The 16,637-nt window shown below is 37.3% G+C and overlaps 1 protein-coding gene across 3 annotated transcripts in view; it reads right to left on the bottom strand.

Moving 5' to 3' along the window:
- ST18 (ST18 C2H2C-type zinc finger transcription factor) overlaps positions 1-16,637 on the bottom strand; it is a 104,956-nt gene that overhangs the window by 20,096 nt on the left and 68,223 nt on the right. For all 3 annotated transcript variants that reach the window (XM_059166466.1, XM_059166467.1, XM_059166468.1), the window contains 5 exons: positions 10,443-10,558; positions 3,279-3,341; positions 2,401-2,469; positions 308-370; positions 124-204 (listed from right to left, as the gene is read on the bottom strand). In XM_059166466.1, the coding sequence (XP_059022449.1) occupies positions 124-204; positions 308-370; positions 2,401-2,469; positions 3,279-3,341; positions 10,443-10,558 (392 nt within the window). The remainder of the gene's footprint in view (positions 1-123; positions 205-307; positions 371-2,400; positions 2,470-3,278; positions 3,342-10,442; positions 10,559-16,637) is intronic.

The raw sequence follows: 16,637 nt of genomic DNA, 5'->3' as shown, positions 1-16,637 counted from the left end.
GGGTTTAACTGGGTGCCTCCACCCCTCAATCTCAATCAATGCTTAGTTGCCTCCCAACCAACATCCCGCCCATTTGACCAACAAACTACATCTGGCCACACCTCAACTGACAATCACACTCACTTGAGTTCAGGGTCTTCTTTTTCTTCCTTTGTAGGCGTCATTTTGACACTACCTTTCCTGGCTCGAGGGCAGCCGGACAAACTAAATATGCAGACAACAAAGAACAAAACCAAACCAGGTGATTTCACTGGCCGCTGCTGTCAACATTATGACTGCCCTCCTTCAGAAACAAAACTGATCTCACCTTCTGTGCGAAGCATAGTTTCCAGTCACGTGCCCTGAACCATCACAACCCGGAGTCGGACACCTGGAAAACGCAGGAACAGAGCGCAAGAACCGCATGGTTGTAGTGGAGGCAGAGAGATCACGACACATTCAAACAGAACTAAACACAATGAGTTGCTTTGTGTTGGACTCTTTTTCCTTATATACAATGAATTTTTAGCTAAGAAAACATTTTTAAAGAAAATATTAAGATATGTATCTCCTGGATGATGCTTAGCAATGTATTAGCTTTTATCCTACCTTCTTTTTTTCTTCTTTTTAAACTTCATTTTGGAAGGAACCTGAAATTTGGCCCACAACTTACTGCCAGGCTTCTGTCTAAATCATGCAAAGTTTTTCTTTTTTGATTAACAAAAAAGTTTTCCAAGTTGTTTCTGTGCAAAATTTATTTTGTTTGATTTGATCCACTGCTGCAATAATCCATTAAATTCAGATGAACAGGAGTGGTATATACGAGCTCCAGAGACTTGGCACATTAATATAATTGCCAAAGAACCTAAGTTGTTTGCACCTGGTCTGTTCTGCCTCATGGCCCAACTTAAATGGCCTTTTGGAAAATCCACCCATAGTTATTATCAACAATCAACCACTAAATTTGGAATGAAAAGGGGAAAAGAGGAAGGGGAATCCAATTTCACTTGGAATGCTGAGTAGGAGCAGCTTCAAAATACACTTGAAAGTAAAAACTGAATAACCAAACAAGAAGTCAATAAATGTCTTTTTTTAAATAGAAAAAAACCTAAAGATGTTACTTATCAGATGGCTGCCTAAAACACGTAAATACTGAATATTGTTGTAGAACTCAGTCTACATGTTTTCAATATTTTTTCTAGAAATAATATTTAGAGAAACTATTTAAGAGAACCAATAGCTATTATTAAGGTACAGAAATGTACAAGTTTAGAACAACTGAGTAAGATTGAATAATAAATACTGAGTAAGATAAGTAAGTTCAATTGAGTATGACTGTCTGGCACTCCTCTCTTTTCAATCCGTCAATCATGTCTCAACCTAACATTTTTACATTTCAGTCTAGAAAAACAGCAATCTATAGCATGATTTCCAGAATCTATACCGACACAATCAACTGTTCTTTACATATTGAATATGAGGAAAGTGTATTTCATAGTTCCCTCTAGTATTTCTGGTACTAATATTCCCAAGTTTTAGATCTGCTTAATATTACAGTCACATCTTCTTTCATAAATTTGTTGTTTGTAATTTCAAACAAGAATTTTAAACAAGTTAGAAAAAGGGAATATTAACAAAATATTAAGAAAATAAAATATCTGAAATTTTACTCGTGATTTAGACACCAAATATTGTTTCTACTACTTATACAAATATTGCATTATCATTAGACGTAGTAAAACTCACTTTTTTTTAAGATGTTATTATTACAAATGAGTTTCATTAATTTTGTTTAATGTTATTGGTTACCTTTTCTAAATGGGTGCCCTATTTTAAAGGGTGTAAGGTAGACTATAACTTCTTATTATTCTATATGTAATATAATAAGATGTGAAGAAAAAATAAATGAAAAATTTGGAATAAAAGAAGAGAAGAATAGGAAAAATAAAATCAGTAAGTAGAAGTTAATATATACACATGTGGTTTTGAGATCCTAGGTTGAAATGAGCCAAAATTGTGTCTAGGTCCCAGAATTGAAAGACATACGATTCAAAATTCCTATAAGGTAAAATATTACGCAGTTTACTTGGGATTAGAGGATGAAAGTGCTTTGCCACACTTTCATAGGTCTGATTTAGTGTACAAATTCTGAAATCAGCAGAAAAAAGTATTATGTTTAACTATTCTATTGTTATTATAAAAAATACTATAAAAGAAAAAAGATCCGCAAAGCAAGAAAATGAACTAAATAAAATTACGATGAGTTGTTTTTAGTCATTTGGACTTTGTGGTGAAAGAATGCATTGGTTATAATTGATGCTGTCATGACTTAACTACTTGTTAGTGAAAACCCACACCGGGCTTGAATGAGGGGAGTCCTAACACAGTGATGAACTAGGAGGTCATGATTCCGATACTTACTTAAGCTCCTGAGAGTTAGCAGCCATGAGGGATTTAAGAGTCTTATCTGCTAAAGGACATCCAGAAACACTAAAAAGGGATGAGAAAAAACAAAAACAAAACAGACAACACTGACATATACATATCCGACTCAAATGGCATCTTGAGTTTGTGAACATATGCTAAATTTACTGGTGACTGGGGATTGGGAAAAATATAACTAGGTTTGAATCTGGCTTGTCTACTTTAACCAGTCTGGGCTTATAGACACCTCAATTATTTCTCATAGACTCAGGTTTTCTATTTTATCAAATGAAGGGCTTTAACCCAATGAGACTCCCCAACTCTAGAATTCTGTAATGCAATAATTACTGATTCGGAGTTCACTTCCATTGCACACTAAGGGGTGCTGGCTTAAAGGTCTAAACCGGTGCCCAAAGGGAAGGCAAATAACATCAATGAAGAAGGTAAGTGGAAAGATTAAATGCAGCTTTTTTTGCACTGTTTGTGACCTGGTATTTGCCCAGGGCTGAGTCTGCCACATCATTCCACAAGGTGAATGGTCAACCCAAGTCACCTTGGTTTCACTTGGGTTCTAAAACTAGACAGAGCTAAAGTCCTGACATAAACTCTAGCTTTTGGTTTATAATCTACACAATGAAATCAGAAAACTATCTTTGACCAAAAATCATGATTTCTATACCATATAAATAAAAAGCCAGAAGATTTAACTTAGCTTTACTTCTGGGGAAAAAAACAAAAAACAAAACAAAACAAAAACAAACAAACCCCAAACCCCAACTAAATCACTCTTCAATTCTGGATCCAGGTAATATCTTCCTAGAATGGGTGAGAATAAGTATTCACATTAGAATAAGATGTTGTAGGTGGTAAGGTACCTGCGATGGGAAGCATAGTTTCCTGTGACATGGCCACTTCCATCACATCCTGGTGTTGGACAGCTGAGTCAATAAAAAAATATAGTCTTAAAGTCAAGTGCTTTTCACAGATTCATTTGCTCTGTCTATAGATTATGAGGTAGGTTCTCTTTCCAAGATCAGTTAACACCATGCAGGACACACAGGAACTAGTGAACTAAGGATTTATGTTATCTAGGAACCAGAAGACTAGAAGAATACTGGTATGATATGAAGGTATTAGTTTTCAACATCACCTTAATTCTCTGACTCAAATCACGTAGAAAATCGATGCCAAAATATATGCTCTAGTGATGTTGTGAGTCAACAACCAAAGATGTTTTTATTTCTTTGAAAGTATAAATGTTATAAATTCATGTTTTATAAAGAGAGTGGCTCTTAGGAATACTGGCACCAATTATATAACAGAATTCAGAAAAGAATTTTTATGAGTCTGAGGTTTTCTTTTCTTTGTTTTTATTTTATTTAAGTAGACTTCATGCCTGGTGTGGAGCCCAATGCCCAGCATGGAGCCCAATGTGGGGCTTGAACTCACGATCCTGAGATCAAGACCTGTGCTGAGACCAAGAGTGGGCTGCTTAACCAACTGAGCCACTCAGGTGCCTGAAGGATTTTTTTGAGTTCTTAAGAGAAGGTCATCATAGCAACTTCATATATATTATAGAAACTGCCTGAAAGAGAATATCTTTGAAGATACTACATATACTGGAATGTAAATTGACATTTTGGATGGAAAAGGTGCTGACAATACAGAAACCGATAAGAAGTTTAGTAATTAAACCTTGGGATCAGTTTTATCCAAAGCTTGAAACCATCACAGACAATTGCTAATTAACCACCAAAGCAGTAGGCTCTTCTGGCCATCTACTAAAGACCAGAGTCTGTATTGGTGTACTTCATTGTATCTCAGAAGCTGGTCACATTCTGTGTATCTTATGTGTGTTTTAAAAATAATGTAAGAGAATTTGCTTCCATAGTTAATAGATTCATTGGTTTCTCAGTCATTTATTTTCCTCTGATGCTGCTCGAAAGTCACTCATTTGGAGTAAGCAGATTGACCCCAGCCCACTCAGTGCTATTTGTGGCAGTGTTAATCAGAGGAAAAATCAGTTACGTCATTCAGGCTTCTGGTTTTCTCTGACATGCTGCCTAAAGTGAACGCTTATCCATATGTGTAGAATACAAAGTTTACCCCTTGTCACATTTTTAGTTTTTTGTGTGTTTTTTAAAATTTTTTCAATTTATTTATTTTCAGAAAAACAGTATTCATTATTTTTTCACCACACCCAGTGCTCCATGCAATCTGTGCCCTCTATAATACCCACCACCTGGTACCCCAACCTCCCACACCCCCGCCACTTCAAACCCCTCAGATTGTTTTTCAGAGTCCATAGTCTCTCATGGTTCACCTCCCCTTCCAATTTCCCCTAACTCCCTTCTCCTCTCTAACTCCCCATGTCCTCCATGCTATTTGTTTTGCTCCACAAATAAGTGTTTTGTTTTTTGTTTTCCCTATGAGCTACTTTCTAGTCATCTTCAGGTAACCTAAAGAAACTGTAAGAGTTAGAACATTTCCATCTCTCAGAGAGATGTTTGATTTTAAGGGCTCAGTCCAAGCTGAATTGTCTAACTCTTCCCCTACCACATTCCCTAGATGGGGTATCAGAAAGGAAACCGTGGAAGCTGTACATACATGTAAACAAGTGAAGGGGGAAAGAAAAATTATTAACATTTGAACTCAGTTATCTCACGAGTGCCATTCACCCACTGTACAACTGGAATATTCAGAGTGTGAGAGATGTGTTGCAATTGTCTGGGGATCCCCACTTTAGAAATACATGGCCATCTAGTGTGCAAAAACAGCACTGCATTTATTTTATTTTATTTCTAAATTTTATTTCTATTTTTTAATGACTTCTATTAATACTGCCAGGAGAGGCAAAAATTGCCAATGAGTTTTAAACCAGTCAGCTATAAATTAATTATGGAGTAACATAATAAAGTACGCATTTGATCTGCTGCTAATTTTTTTATTTTTTTTAAGTTTGGTGGTATAAAAAGGTCTAGGAATAGCAAAAGGACTGGAGATGGCATTGTTGTGGGAAAAGCTTTTGTTTCAGATTCTGATAGCTGGCTTAAATTACAAATTGTCAGTGAAAAATCTTATCCAATAACATGTGCCCATACCAGTTGAGTGAAACATTCTGGGCAAGTTTTCAAGTGAAAGTATTAACACTTAGAGGGGTGCCTGCGTGGCTTTGTAGGTTAAGCGTCTGCCTTCAGTTTAGGTGATGATCTCAGGGTCCTGGGATCTCAGGGCCTGGGATTAAACCTTGCGGCAGGCTCCCTGCTCAGGGGGAAATCTGCTTCCCCCTCTCTGTTTCCCCTTCTGCTCATGCTCTCTCTCACAAATAAAATTTAAAAATCTTTAAAAAAAAAGTATTAACACTTAGAGAAAGAAAACGAGTAAGTGGCCCCCAAACTCTAAGAAAATTTATTTTAATAATTGACATTTAAAAATCCCATTTTGTAATCGATTAAAGTACATTTATCTGTTAGAAACATAAGGCAAAGCATAATTTTTGAAAAAGGATGAAACTATAGTAAGACTTTTACAAAACCAGTGTATAGCACAGGTCCATAAAGATCAGAACATCGTCTGGGGATGAAAATGAGGAGAGAATCATGAGGTCTCTATAATTTCCTAAGAATTCATGATTAGATTTTACTTCAAAAATTGTTCACAATGTTTTTAGAACCCTTCCTCTTTGTATTTCCTTTGTCCCAGTGAGAAGTGCACATTACAAAATAATCTCACTTCATTTTTCTGTTTGAATTGGTAATGCAGGTTAATTATCAATCCTTTACACTACATTTAGTTTGGAATGACTCTTACAATTTTCAAAAATCTACCTTCAAAGGATGAAATTTGCCATTTTTCAAGATATTCAAAGTAACATGAGGAAACAAAACCCATACAAAGATTTTAAAAACTTGAATGATAGCTCCACAGGGGAGTAAGTATGTGGCTGACCCCAAGTCACTTGTGGGAAGCAAAATGTTCAGTGACACTGAAGCTCTAGTGTGTTTGGTACTACATCACCACATTGCTCCAGCCACCAAGCTCTAGGTGAACATTAAACTCATATAAGAAAAGATGATAGTTGAGCCAATAATGTTTGCCTGCGAAATCCAGAAAGAATGCAGTCTAAGATCATTTAAAAATCAGTCACATATCAACACAGTATAACAGTGTTGCACTAGGAATAATTTCATTGAATACTTTCTATGTGTAAGGCCTATAACAGCATTTGAGATGTTCGTTGGGAGCATTTGAGATGCTCTCAACTCACTGTTTGCGGAGTTGGGGAGGGAAGAGTTACTGCAGTAAATATTCTGTAGCAATGACATGGATGTAGGAGAGAACAAAAGCAGTGAAAGAAGAATACCCTTGCCCTCCGGGGCCCTCTGCTCTAATTGGGGAGGCAGACAAGAGAGAACGCAGGCGAGCAAAGTGTATGAGTGCATTAGAAGGTGATAAATATGTTTATTATTTATATTAGAAGGAGATATATTAGATGTATTATTAGATATATTAGAAGAATATATATATTAGATATATTAGAAGGTGATAAATATGTTTATTATTTATATTAGAAGGTGATAAAGGTGTTGTCCTGAAAGACAACAGGAGTTCCAGATAAAGGGAGCAGGAACATCAGGGCTGGGGTGGGTGGCCATAGTGCCAGAAAGACCCCTCAGGTAAGTGACATTTGAGGTATGAGCTGAGGGAGGGTGAGGACCTATGGCACCCTGCAAACATCTGTGGCAGAGGGAATAGCAGCAATGAGGCCCTGAAGCCTTGCGGAAAAGCAGGAGAGGTGGCTGGTAGAGAGGGAGGGGCAGGGTCCTGTGGGGAGGGAGAGCTCATTCCCCATGGGCCACTGGAAATGGGTCCAGAGATAGTGCAAGCCTGGACGTCCTCAGAGTGGACACTGAGAATCTAGAAAACTGAGTGTAGGCAGAGGAGAGAAGGGGTTCTGGAGCTGATCTCTGAGACAGTCCATCTTTGGAAGGCTTCACAGGAGTCTAAGCAGGAGTAACAGGTAAGGTGGGAACCTGTTCCGAGGTGTGGTACCCTAGAAGCCAGGTGAAGAAGACAGAGGAGGAAGTGCTCAGCTCTGTCAAATCCTGCAGCCACATCAAGCAGGTCAAGAGGAATAAGAAACCACACACAGATGGGTTCCCTGCAGGACTCAAGGATGGTTTTGATGGAATGATGAGAACATAAGCCTCTCTGGGAGAAATTTAGGAGAGAAACAGAGTCACACTTTCCTGAGGAGGTTAGCCATGAAAGGAAGAAGAGACAGGGGATCAAGGTGAAAGCCAAGTCAAGAGACGGTTTTTAACTTTTTTATTAGAAAAATTGAAACATACTTTCATACTGATTCAGAAGAAAATGATTCAGAATCAGAAGAGATTCAGAAGAGATAATACAGATGTTGGTGACTAAGAGGAAAGATTACTTTTTGCTAGAAACTCTCAATAATTGGCAACTTTGAATATTTTGTGTATGAATACACTTTAATATTTCACCATTTAAAACCAAAAATTATTTTCCTACATGTCACTCACTCCCTCACTCCCTCATGTGATATATAACCCAGCCAGGACTATATTGCAAGCTAAGGATGTAAGTGTAGAAAAAACAACAGATTCTGCCTTGTGTTTGCTTGAAACACTTCCCACCTCTCCTCCTCACTTACCATCTATTCTGGGATCTCTACTTCCCTGCCCGGTAAAGTAGAGAAAAAACTTAGGAGTGCCTGCCGTCCAGACAATGCCCAGGCCAAGTTATATCCGCAAGGAATTTGTGTGAATCACACTCTAAATCCTAATGACCCACAATCACAGTTCTTCAAGGTTAAAAAAAAGGGGGGGGGCATGGCAGCTGGGCTCACTGTACAATCTTTGTTCTTATCCCTGCAATAATTTGGTGGCACCACCTGTGCTGTCCCAGCACACACATTTCTCTGAATTTCCCCATCTCATGCCCCATTCCCTGCCTCCATTACTTTGTAAGAACCATTTCCCAAAGATTTATCCACATTTTCTTAACTTCTTTGAACTTATAGGGCAAATCAATAATACTAAATGCCCAGTTTGGTAATTGTTTTAGCTTTTTGTTCCCATGGAAATCATTTTCCTTAGTCGTCCTCCTGTGTTTGTAAAGGGCCTCATTTCTGTGTTCTTTGTGGGCTTTCTTTCTGCCCTGTCAGGGGCCAGCAGCTTGTGTGTCCTCAAGGCTTCAAGAACACTCTATCCCTCTCTTTCTATACTTTCTCTAGCCTCGAGATCTCGTGTCTGAATCTCTGTATCAGGGTTTTGTTTTACTTCTTTTCACATCAGTGTTTTAGATGACCTTCCAGCTTCAGAATAATTTTGCATACCATTCTTCCTAAAGCACTACGCCACTAATTCACTTCCCTGTTTAAACTTTCGTGGCTTGCTCATACAAACATGCAGCCGGGCACTCTTCACAGTGCCCCGTCCTGCTTAAGTCCATGCCTGCACTCTCTGTCTGTCCAGGTTTGGCCAGTCCTCAGAGCTCAGCTCAGGGCTCAGAGCTTAGATCCCTGAAGCTTTGTTCCTGCTCCCGCCTCTGCTGCCATCTTAATTAATATTTCCTGACATCAGGTGCCCGAGTCTTTAAACTCTCTGAGTCACAGAATCCTTTGAGAAGGTGATGAAAACCATAAACACCCTTACCCAAATAATCATTTGCATTAAGCGTTATGAGGTTCATAGACGCCCTGAAATACTGACTTGGATCTTCTGGGGTCAGTAAGTGTCAGATTATGACCTTCTGATCAAAACATAAACATTTCTTCAACTCATTCACCTGACCCAGAAGCAACATTTTCTATCCCTACATCCTGTTCATTTCCTTCAAAAGGCACTTTCTGGAAGGGCAGAATTCATTTCAAATCTGACATATGCCTAAAACATAGCAGGCATGCAAAAAATAGTTACTGAATACATGAACAATTGTTCCACTGCCACAGAAGGAATAGCTAGACCCAACTAGTCCTAAAAAGGTGTGACTCCTCAAGAATGGATTCTGGATCCTTCACTCCATCATCACAGCTGACTTTATAATATCATTGAACTCATCATTGTGAGAAATGTTAAATGATTTTTAACAGAATCACAAAATTAAATGAAAAAAATTCCAGTCCCAAAAGAAAAAGTTGGCCTCTGCTTTCAAGGAGAATCTATGAGGCTGTGAGAGAGGTTAGACCTATGGGTAGTAGTTTTTTGTATCATCCATATGCTAACGATACTATAATTATGTTAAGGAAAGAAACATTAACTTGCTGACACACTTTAGGGACTTTATATTTATTGCAGAATCAAAAAGAAAAAGGCTGCCGCCTGTACCTCAAACACGTGTCCTATTTTTAAAAATTTCAATGTAATAATTATTTAAATCTAATTGTGATTAATTTCTCAAAACATTTTCAGTAGAGACATGAATTAATGTACTTCCTCATTAAAAAAATGTTTATGCCTTTAGTGAGCAAAATACAGTAATTCTGCTTAGGATTCTACATCTTAGGGGTCTCATACTACAAGCTGTAATAATTATTGTACAATGAAAACTCACTATCCACTTGGCATTTTGTATATTCTTACAGACTGTTTCCCTAGATTTTCACAATTTCATGAGATGATTGTTGATAGCCCTACTTTAAGAAACTGGAGGTTCAATGAGTTCAAATGAGTTTAAAAACTAAGGCCACGATACTAGTAAATGATTGTACTACGGAGAAGCTGGGTTCACCTGACTCAAGTGGTGCAGATTCTGATCAGCCAAACAAATCAAAACAAAACAAAACAAAACACATAAACATTTCTAATTGTTTTATACTGTTTTTGTTTTTTCAATCATCTCAGCACGAAATCATGTCATATATACATTTTTTCCATAATCCTCTTAGCTCTAAGCATAAATAAGTATGTATTGAACATTTAACTATAAACCAGGATATTATTACCCAAAATTCTGAATCTGAGTCCTCTAATTCTAGAATCTGACAGAACATACCACTGAAGATCGCTTACGTGATTAGTTCTTTTTTGAGATCTCTTGCATGGAGCTTGGGTTTAGGGCTTGGAATGGAGGCCTCTCCAGGAAACTTTTTTTCCTCTAAATTTTCTAGAGAGCTCACTGGGTCTTTCTAGAAGGGAAAAAAAAATACAGAAGAACAGAAGGCATTAGGGCACCCTGGATAGACAACTGTATTTGAAGTCATCAGGGTGGAATTTGAGTTTTAATTTAACAACTTAGCTGCAATTCTTCATAGGATTTGTACACAAAATCAATAAGGTAATAAGTATAAGAATATATCCTGATTAATACGGACCTCTGTCCTTGATAAAGAATAAAAAATTACAATTCATGGGGGAATACCTTTACAAGTTCACATTTTGGCAAATACAACTACAGAGGCATTTCTTGAGCTATATAACTAATATGTTTCAGACTCTATTGTATAATGAATGTTTCCTAGATAAAATGGGAATAGTTCTTTATATATAGAAAAATTATTGGTAAAACTAAAGAAATTTTGCAAAAATAAACCACAAATTTTAAACAAAAAAGAATGCCAATTTAGGTTAACAAAATGTCCCTCTTAATATACAAATAATTAAGATTTAAATTGTTTGTTAAATATGTAATAAGTTGCCCACAATATTTAGCCATTGAATTTTTTTGGATAATTGCTTTTATTATCACATTACTTCCTATTTTTCTTAAGTTACCACTTTTGCTAAGTTGATATCTTATAATGCTTTAGTCATTGGATGGAATGTTTTGCTGGATTATCACTAATTTTTGTGGTCTTCTTTTAAGCTTAATACTGATCTTGATTTTTGTAAGGAAGATTTAGTAATGCTTTCAAAAAACTTATTTACCATCTGATATCTTACAGAAGACTGATGATGGTTTCCCTCAGTTATATAATTAGCTTACTTACATCTTAAACTTATAACCAGTAACTATATAATACTTCCTGCATTTAATACTAAAATCAGATTAACTAACAGAGAATTTCTGATTCTCAAAAATACTGATCTCTTTAAAATGAGAAAACTATTTTGAATTATTCAAGGTAAATCTCATTTAAATTAAATGGATATAAAAATGTGATGGCAAAATACAATTTTAATAATCCTGAGTCTGCACTCAAAATCAATGGAAAAGCAAAATATCTGGGTTTTCTGCATCCAGGAAAAATTCTGCACCTTGATCTCAGTCATAAAGGCAAGTGTAATTTTTTTCACTAATTACTTGGGTAGCAAAACCTTTTCCACAAAACCATACAGTGGTAAATACATTGGTAAACTATCTCAAGTGACTCTTGAGGCCAAATTAATAAAACCTGGTTTGGTACAATTTCTTTCTTCATATTATTTATATTCTAAGTTTTTTTTTTTAAATTGGTGTCTGTTTGAAAATATTAGGAGATAATCGTACACCGCTTGAAAATAAGGAGACATGAGTGCTTGATTATAGTGACCCTCTAAGGTACAAAGGGGAAGGCCCCTTGGATGCTACTTCCATGGAATCTTTAGCAAGATGGATGGTCCTTCTCCTTTTCAAGTTTTCTAGTATAAATACTAACATGAAGCAATTCCTAATTAGAAGACCTTAAACCTGATAATGCCACTATCTATTCCATTTGGTGTTAACTGGATTTCACCCAAGTAGTGTTTTCCACTACAATTTATAAATGTCTTGGCTTTTTGAAAGTAGATACAAATGCTAAATCCAATATTGTCTCAGTGTAGAACAGCCTTTGTTTTTCTGTTTAGGATGCTGATTTTTTTTTTTTTAAATAGCATACAGTGAAAAAGAGCCTTTTATTATTTTCTTTATGATAAAATTAAGAACAAAGTATTCTTAAAGACATGTACATTTACAGATGAACATATAAAGTTTATCAGCTATCATTTGACTGCTAAATCTATACATAATGGAAGATAAGGGAATAAGGAATGTTGAAAGAAATCAATAATTATGAAAATCTAAGTTGTTATTGTAACTAAAACATATATAAAAATAATGCTTACAAAATATATGGTATTTAATTTGGTATAGTAACATGTGGTAATGTTTTAAAAGGATAATTTCACTGGATATGAGCTTTTAAATATTTTGTGGGTTCTTATAAAAACTATGGACTCATATTCATGCAATTACATTATGAAATAATTGTCTTTTTCCCTTTTCTTTGCTGAACATCCTACCCCAAGAAACCTGCAGAAAGCATAGGTACTAAAATACAGGTGATCGTCACTGAAAGAATTCTTATTTTGTTATACTATCACTGTACATTAGATAAATTTTTAAATACCCAGTAAAAAATAAGCCAATGTCATTTGGAAGAATTTTTTCAAATTTAAAAATATAATTTAAAAAATAATAATTTTATCTTGTGGCTATGTAAGAGAATTTGGCATATATATGTTGTGTTTGGAAAGTATACGGATGCAATGAAATTCTTTTAATGTACAGATGGAAGTTTATATTGATTTCAGTAAAGACCAGAACATAATGGTAACATGAATAACAGATAATAGCATCTGGCACTTTTAACATTTTAAGCCCTGAAATCTTTGGAGAACTGACAGTTGAATGGAACTGACAGCCCTAGTTATTTCTCAGCACTTTCCTTTCGAGATTTTTTGAGTTTTTTCCAGATTCAGGACTTTTTTTTTTTTTAGAGGGCATCTGGACAGGCTATTTCACTGAGAGAGACAGACAATATTTTCTGAAAATTACCACCAAAATTAAGCAACTGTTGTGCATATGAACTAGATAACAATGAATTAGAAATAATCGCTCCATTTCTCTCTCTGTGTGTGTGTGTGTGTATGTGCGTGAGTATCATGTGGCGTAAGGGTGGAGGTGCCAGTGTGAAGGACAGGGTGTCAGATCAGGAGCTGACTACCACCCAGTCTTCAAATATTCACGGTATATTGTTTGGGCCAAGTGCAGCATCCAAGTGGGCTCATTGGAAAAAACAGGCACGGACCACTTCCTGTGATTAGTTTGTGTGGTTATGCCCTGTAGATCACGGCCAAGGGAGGTTTGGTCCTGCTTCCCTGGGAGCATTGTTGGGTCCCCCACACCTCGCCAAGCACCATTTCTTCTTCCTTCTCTTCTTCCCTTCTCTTTCTAATTGTCCTCAATATTCCCTTGTTGTTGCCACTTTTTGATGGGCTGTTTCATCTTTTCCTTCTCTCCATTCTCTCCCTTCTCCTCGTTCTTCATTTGGGCTTCTGCCCAAGCCCATTTCTTGATTTCTGTAGGACCAAAGACTAACAACGTCCTTGATCCTCAATTTTCTCCTCCAAAACTTTGACAATAATCCCGCTTTTCATGACTGTTAGGATACTGAGACGCCGTGTGTAAAGATCCCTTATCTTTATTCTTACTGAACTCAGTGTCCCTCTGCTACCTTCACAACAAGGACATTGAATACAATCTATTTTTTCAAAATAGTAACTATCAAGTATCACAGTTCTCATTTATAAGAGTCAGAACAGGGTGATAAATTCTGTCTATTTATAGATCAGCTCACCACAGACAAAGGCACAAATGAGGAAGGGTGAGGCCCTATCTTAGGGAGTTATAGTGCCACAGAAGCACTTTTGTGTGAGGGTGTCCCCATCAGGTACACCAAGCAATGAGTCATTCATGGTCAGATCACCGTGATAACAAAAATTAAGCTTAAAAAATATTTGGTCAGGGTGCCTGAATGGCTCAGTTGTTTAATCGTGGGACTCTTGATCTAGGTTCAGGCTGTGATCTCAAGGTACTGAGATCAAGCCCTGCGTGGGGCTCTATGCTGGGAATGGAGCCTGCTTAAGATTCTCTCTTTCCCTTTCCCTTTGCCCCTCCCCCAAAGCTGGAACAGGCATACTCTCTGTAAAAACAAACAAAAACAAAACAATAACAACAAAACAATTTGTCAACTCAAACCTAGGGCAAGCACCTTGACTCTAGGAACTCACTTAGCATCTTCAAAGTCCTCTTTTGTCATTCGAATCTCCACATTCTCCATTCCAGATTTCAGAATGCTTAGGTTGCAAACTGTAGCAGGAAAAGTCTGTACTGTCAGACCTGAAGTAAGTAAGCCATTCTGAAAAGAGCAGAAATCTAATCTAACCAAATCCGTTTTTCCCAGGAATTTTCTGGGAAATAAAACACTGTCACAGATATATAAGCATTAGAATAAGAACATATTCCAGTTGAATTTATGAAGCTGCTAAGATGAATCCAGATGTTTTTTGGAATTATGCAAAAAAAAATGAGATTGGAAATAAAGAAGCTATTTGTTATAAGACCTCATTTTCTGGCTATCTGAGTGATAAAGAGGTATAGCCAAGGAGGTTCTTGAGGTACTTGCTAGACCTCCAAATGGGAGGAGGGTCTCAGAATATGAGCACATTTTTGTCATTCTTGTGAGGCCAAAAATTATAACCAAGATAAAACAATATAAGAGACCTTAAATGAAAACAAGAACCTACCTAACACAAATTTGCTTCGTTACCACTCAGGACTGAATCAGTATGCCTGACATTGGAAGGAAGATTTCTGGTGATTTTTGACCATGGTCCATTTATGGCAGTCATAGGATGGGGACAGAAAGTCTAAGTCTAAGCACATGACACTGAGATCTCCCAAACAAGGTGGGTTTTATCCTAGTGGGATTCATCTGAGAATAGGAGCACAGTTATGCTTACTGTGTAAATACAGTCCTTCATGTGACATGAGACTTTTACTGAACCACATCAGCAGATCTAACTAGGACCTTTCAGTGGTACAGAGTGGGATATGCTGGGATATGCCATGATCCCATCGACTACTGGACTAGCTGAGGATGAAGCAGTTTTATGAATGAGAGGGTATTCCCCTTCTCTAAACCTGGCTTCTACAGAGTGGGGTTGGATCAACAATCTTGATCTCATCGTGATTGTGCTTCTCAACAACTTACACTACCTCCTTACCTCCATTTCAGACCAGTTTTGCAAAATGATCAGTTCATATGAATACTGACAGGTTTCCAGATCCTAAAAATAAACAGCAGTTAAGCATAACTTCTGCTATTTTCGCACAAGTCCAAAATGGCAGGGGGGGATGTGGTGGAAGGAAGAAGTACGTGTTTGCCCACCTTTGGTCATCACCTAAGGTAAAACAGCTACTAATACTTTGCAGGTATTAGTTTTATAATAACCAGAGTCAAACATACATTATTTTTAGAAATGGTTCTTCTAAAATAGCATTATGATAGGTTAACGAAGACCATCCCTAAATACTTGGAGCAGATTTTGTAAAGCCAAGCAGAATAAAATGAGTAAGACTGTATGGCAGAATCTAGTCAGAAAGTGCTGTTGTATGGGTTCACCTCCCACTTCTTTGTGATGGTGTGGGTGCTGGTAACACAGAGCCTGGGGGATCCTCCAGGAACCCATCCCTGACCACTGTACATAGGGTTGGCATTCCTCCCCTGCCCCCCGCCATTGTGTGTCTGCTAGTTCTATTCCATTTGTCACTGTATTTGTTCACCTGCCAGTGTCCCTACCGGACTGAGCATACATGTGCAGCAAGTTTGTCACATTTGATGCTGCAAGCTTGGGACCTATGTTACTGCCTGGACATGGAGATGCCAGCAAAAGTGTTCTGAAGGAAGCAAGGAAGGGGGAGGGAGTGAAGGAAGGAAGGAGAAAGGAAAGGAAAAGCAAAGGGAGAGAGGGAAGGGAAGAAAGGATAAAGGAAGGAAAGAAAGAAGGAAGAAGAGAGCAACGGAGGAAGGAAAGAAGGGAGGGAGCAGAATTGGAGAAACAACCCAATCTTATGATCACTGTTATTTCTGTTAACTTACGCTCTGAGATGTTAAAGCATCTGCTAAAATCAAATTAGCTCCCCCCCCCAAAATTTCTGAACTTCAAAAAGATGAAAAAAAAGTGGTGCCCCCTTCCAAAGACAGCGGCTGTTTTATTTCTTTAAACATATCAACCAGCAAATATCACCAACTTTCCTGACAAACAGCAAAGCAAAACGAATCACTACTGTAACAGTTAGGGTCCCATTTGCAAAGACATAGCATCTAAATAGTGGAGGTTTCTGGCCGTGACTCGTTTTGGATGATACTAAGTCATGGTTAAGCAGTCTAGGCCAGGTGGCTCAAACTATGGAGATAAAGGCTTGATGAACCTGCACAGCCACAACATCTAGCTACTCCGAAG

Source organism: Mustela lutreola, chromosome 3, assembly GCF_030435805.1.
Source record: "Mustela lutreola isolate mMusLut2 chromosome 3, mMusLut2.pri, whole genome shotgun sequence".
In the NCBI taxonomy this organism is placed as follows: domain Eukaryota; kingdom Metazoa; phylum Chordata; class Mammalia; order Carnivora; family Mustelidae; genus Mustela; species Mustela lutreola.
The sequence above is the reverse complement of the archived record's forward strand: the minus strand, read 5'-3'. Positions and strand labels throughout refer to the sequence as shown.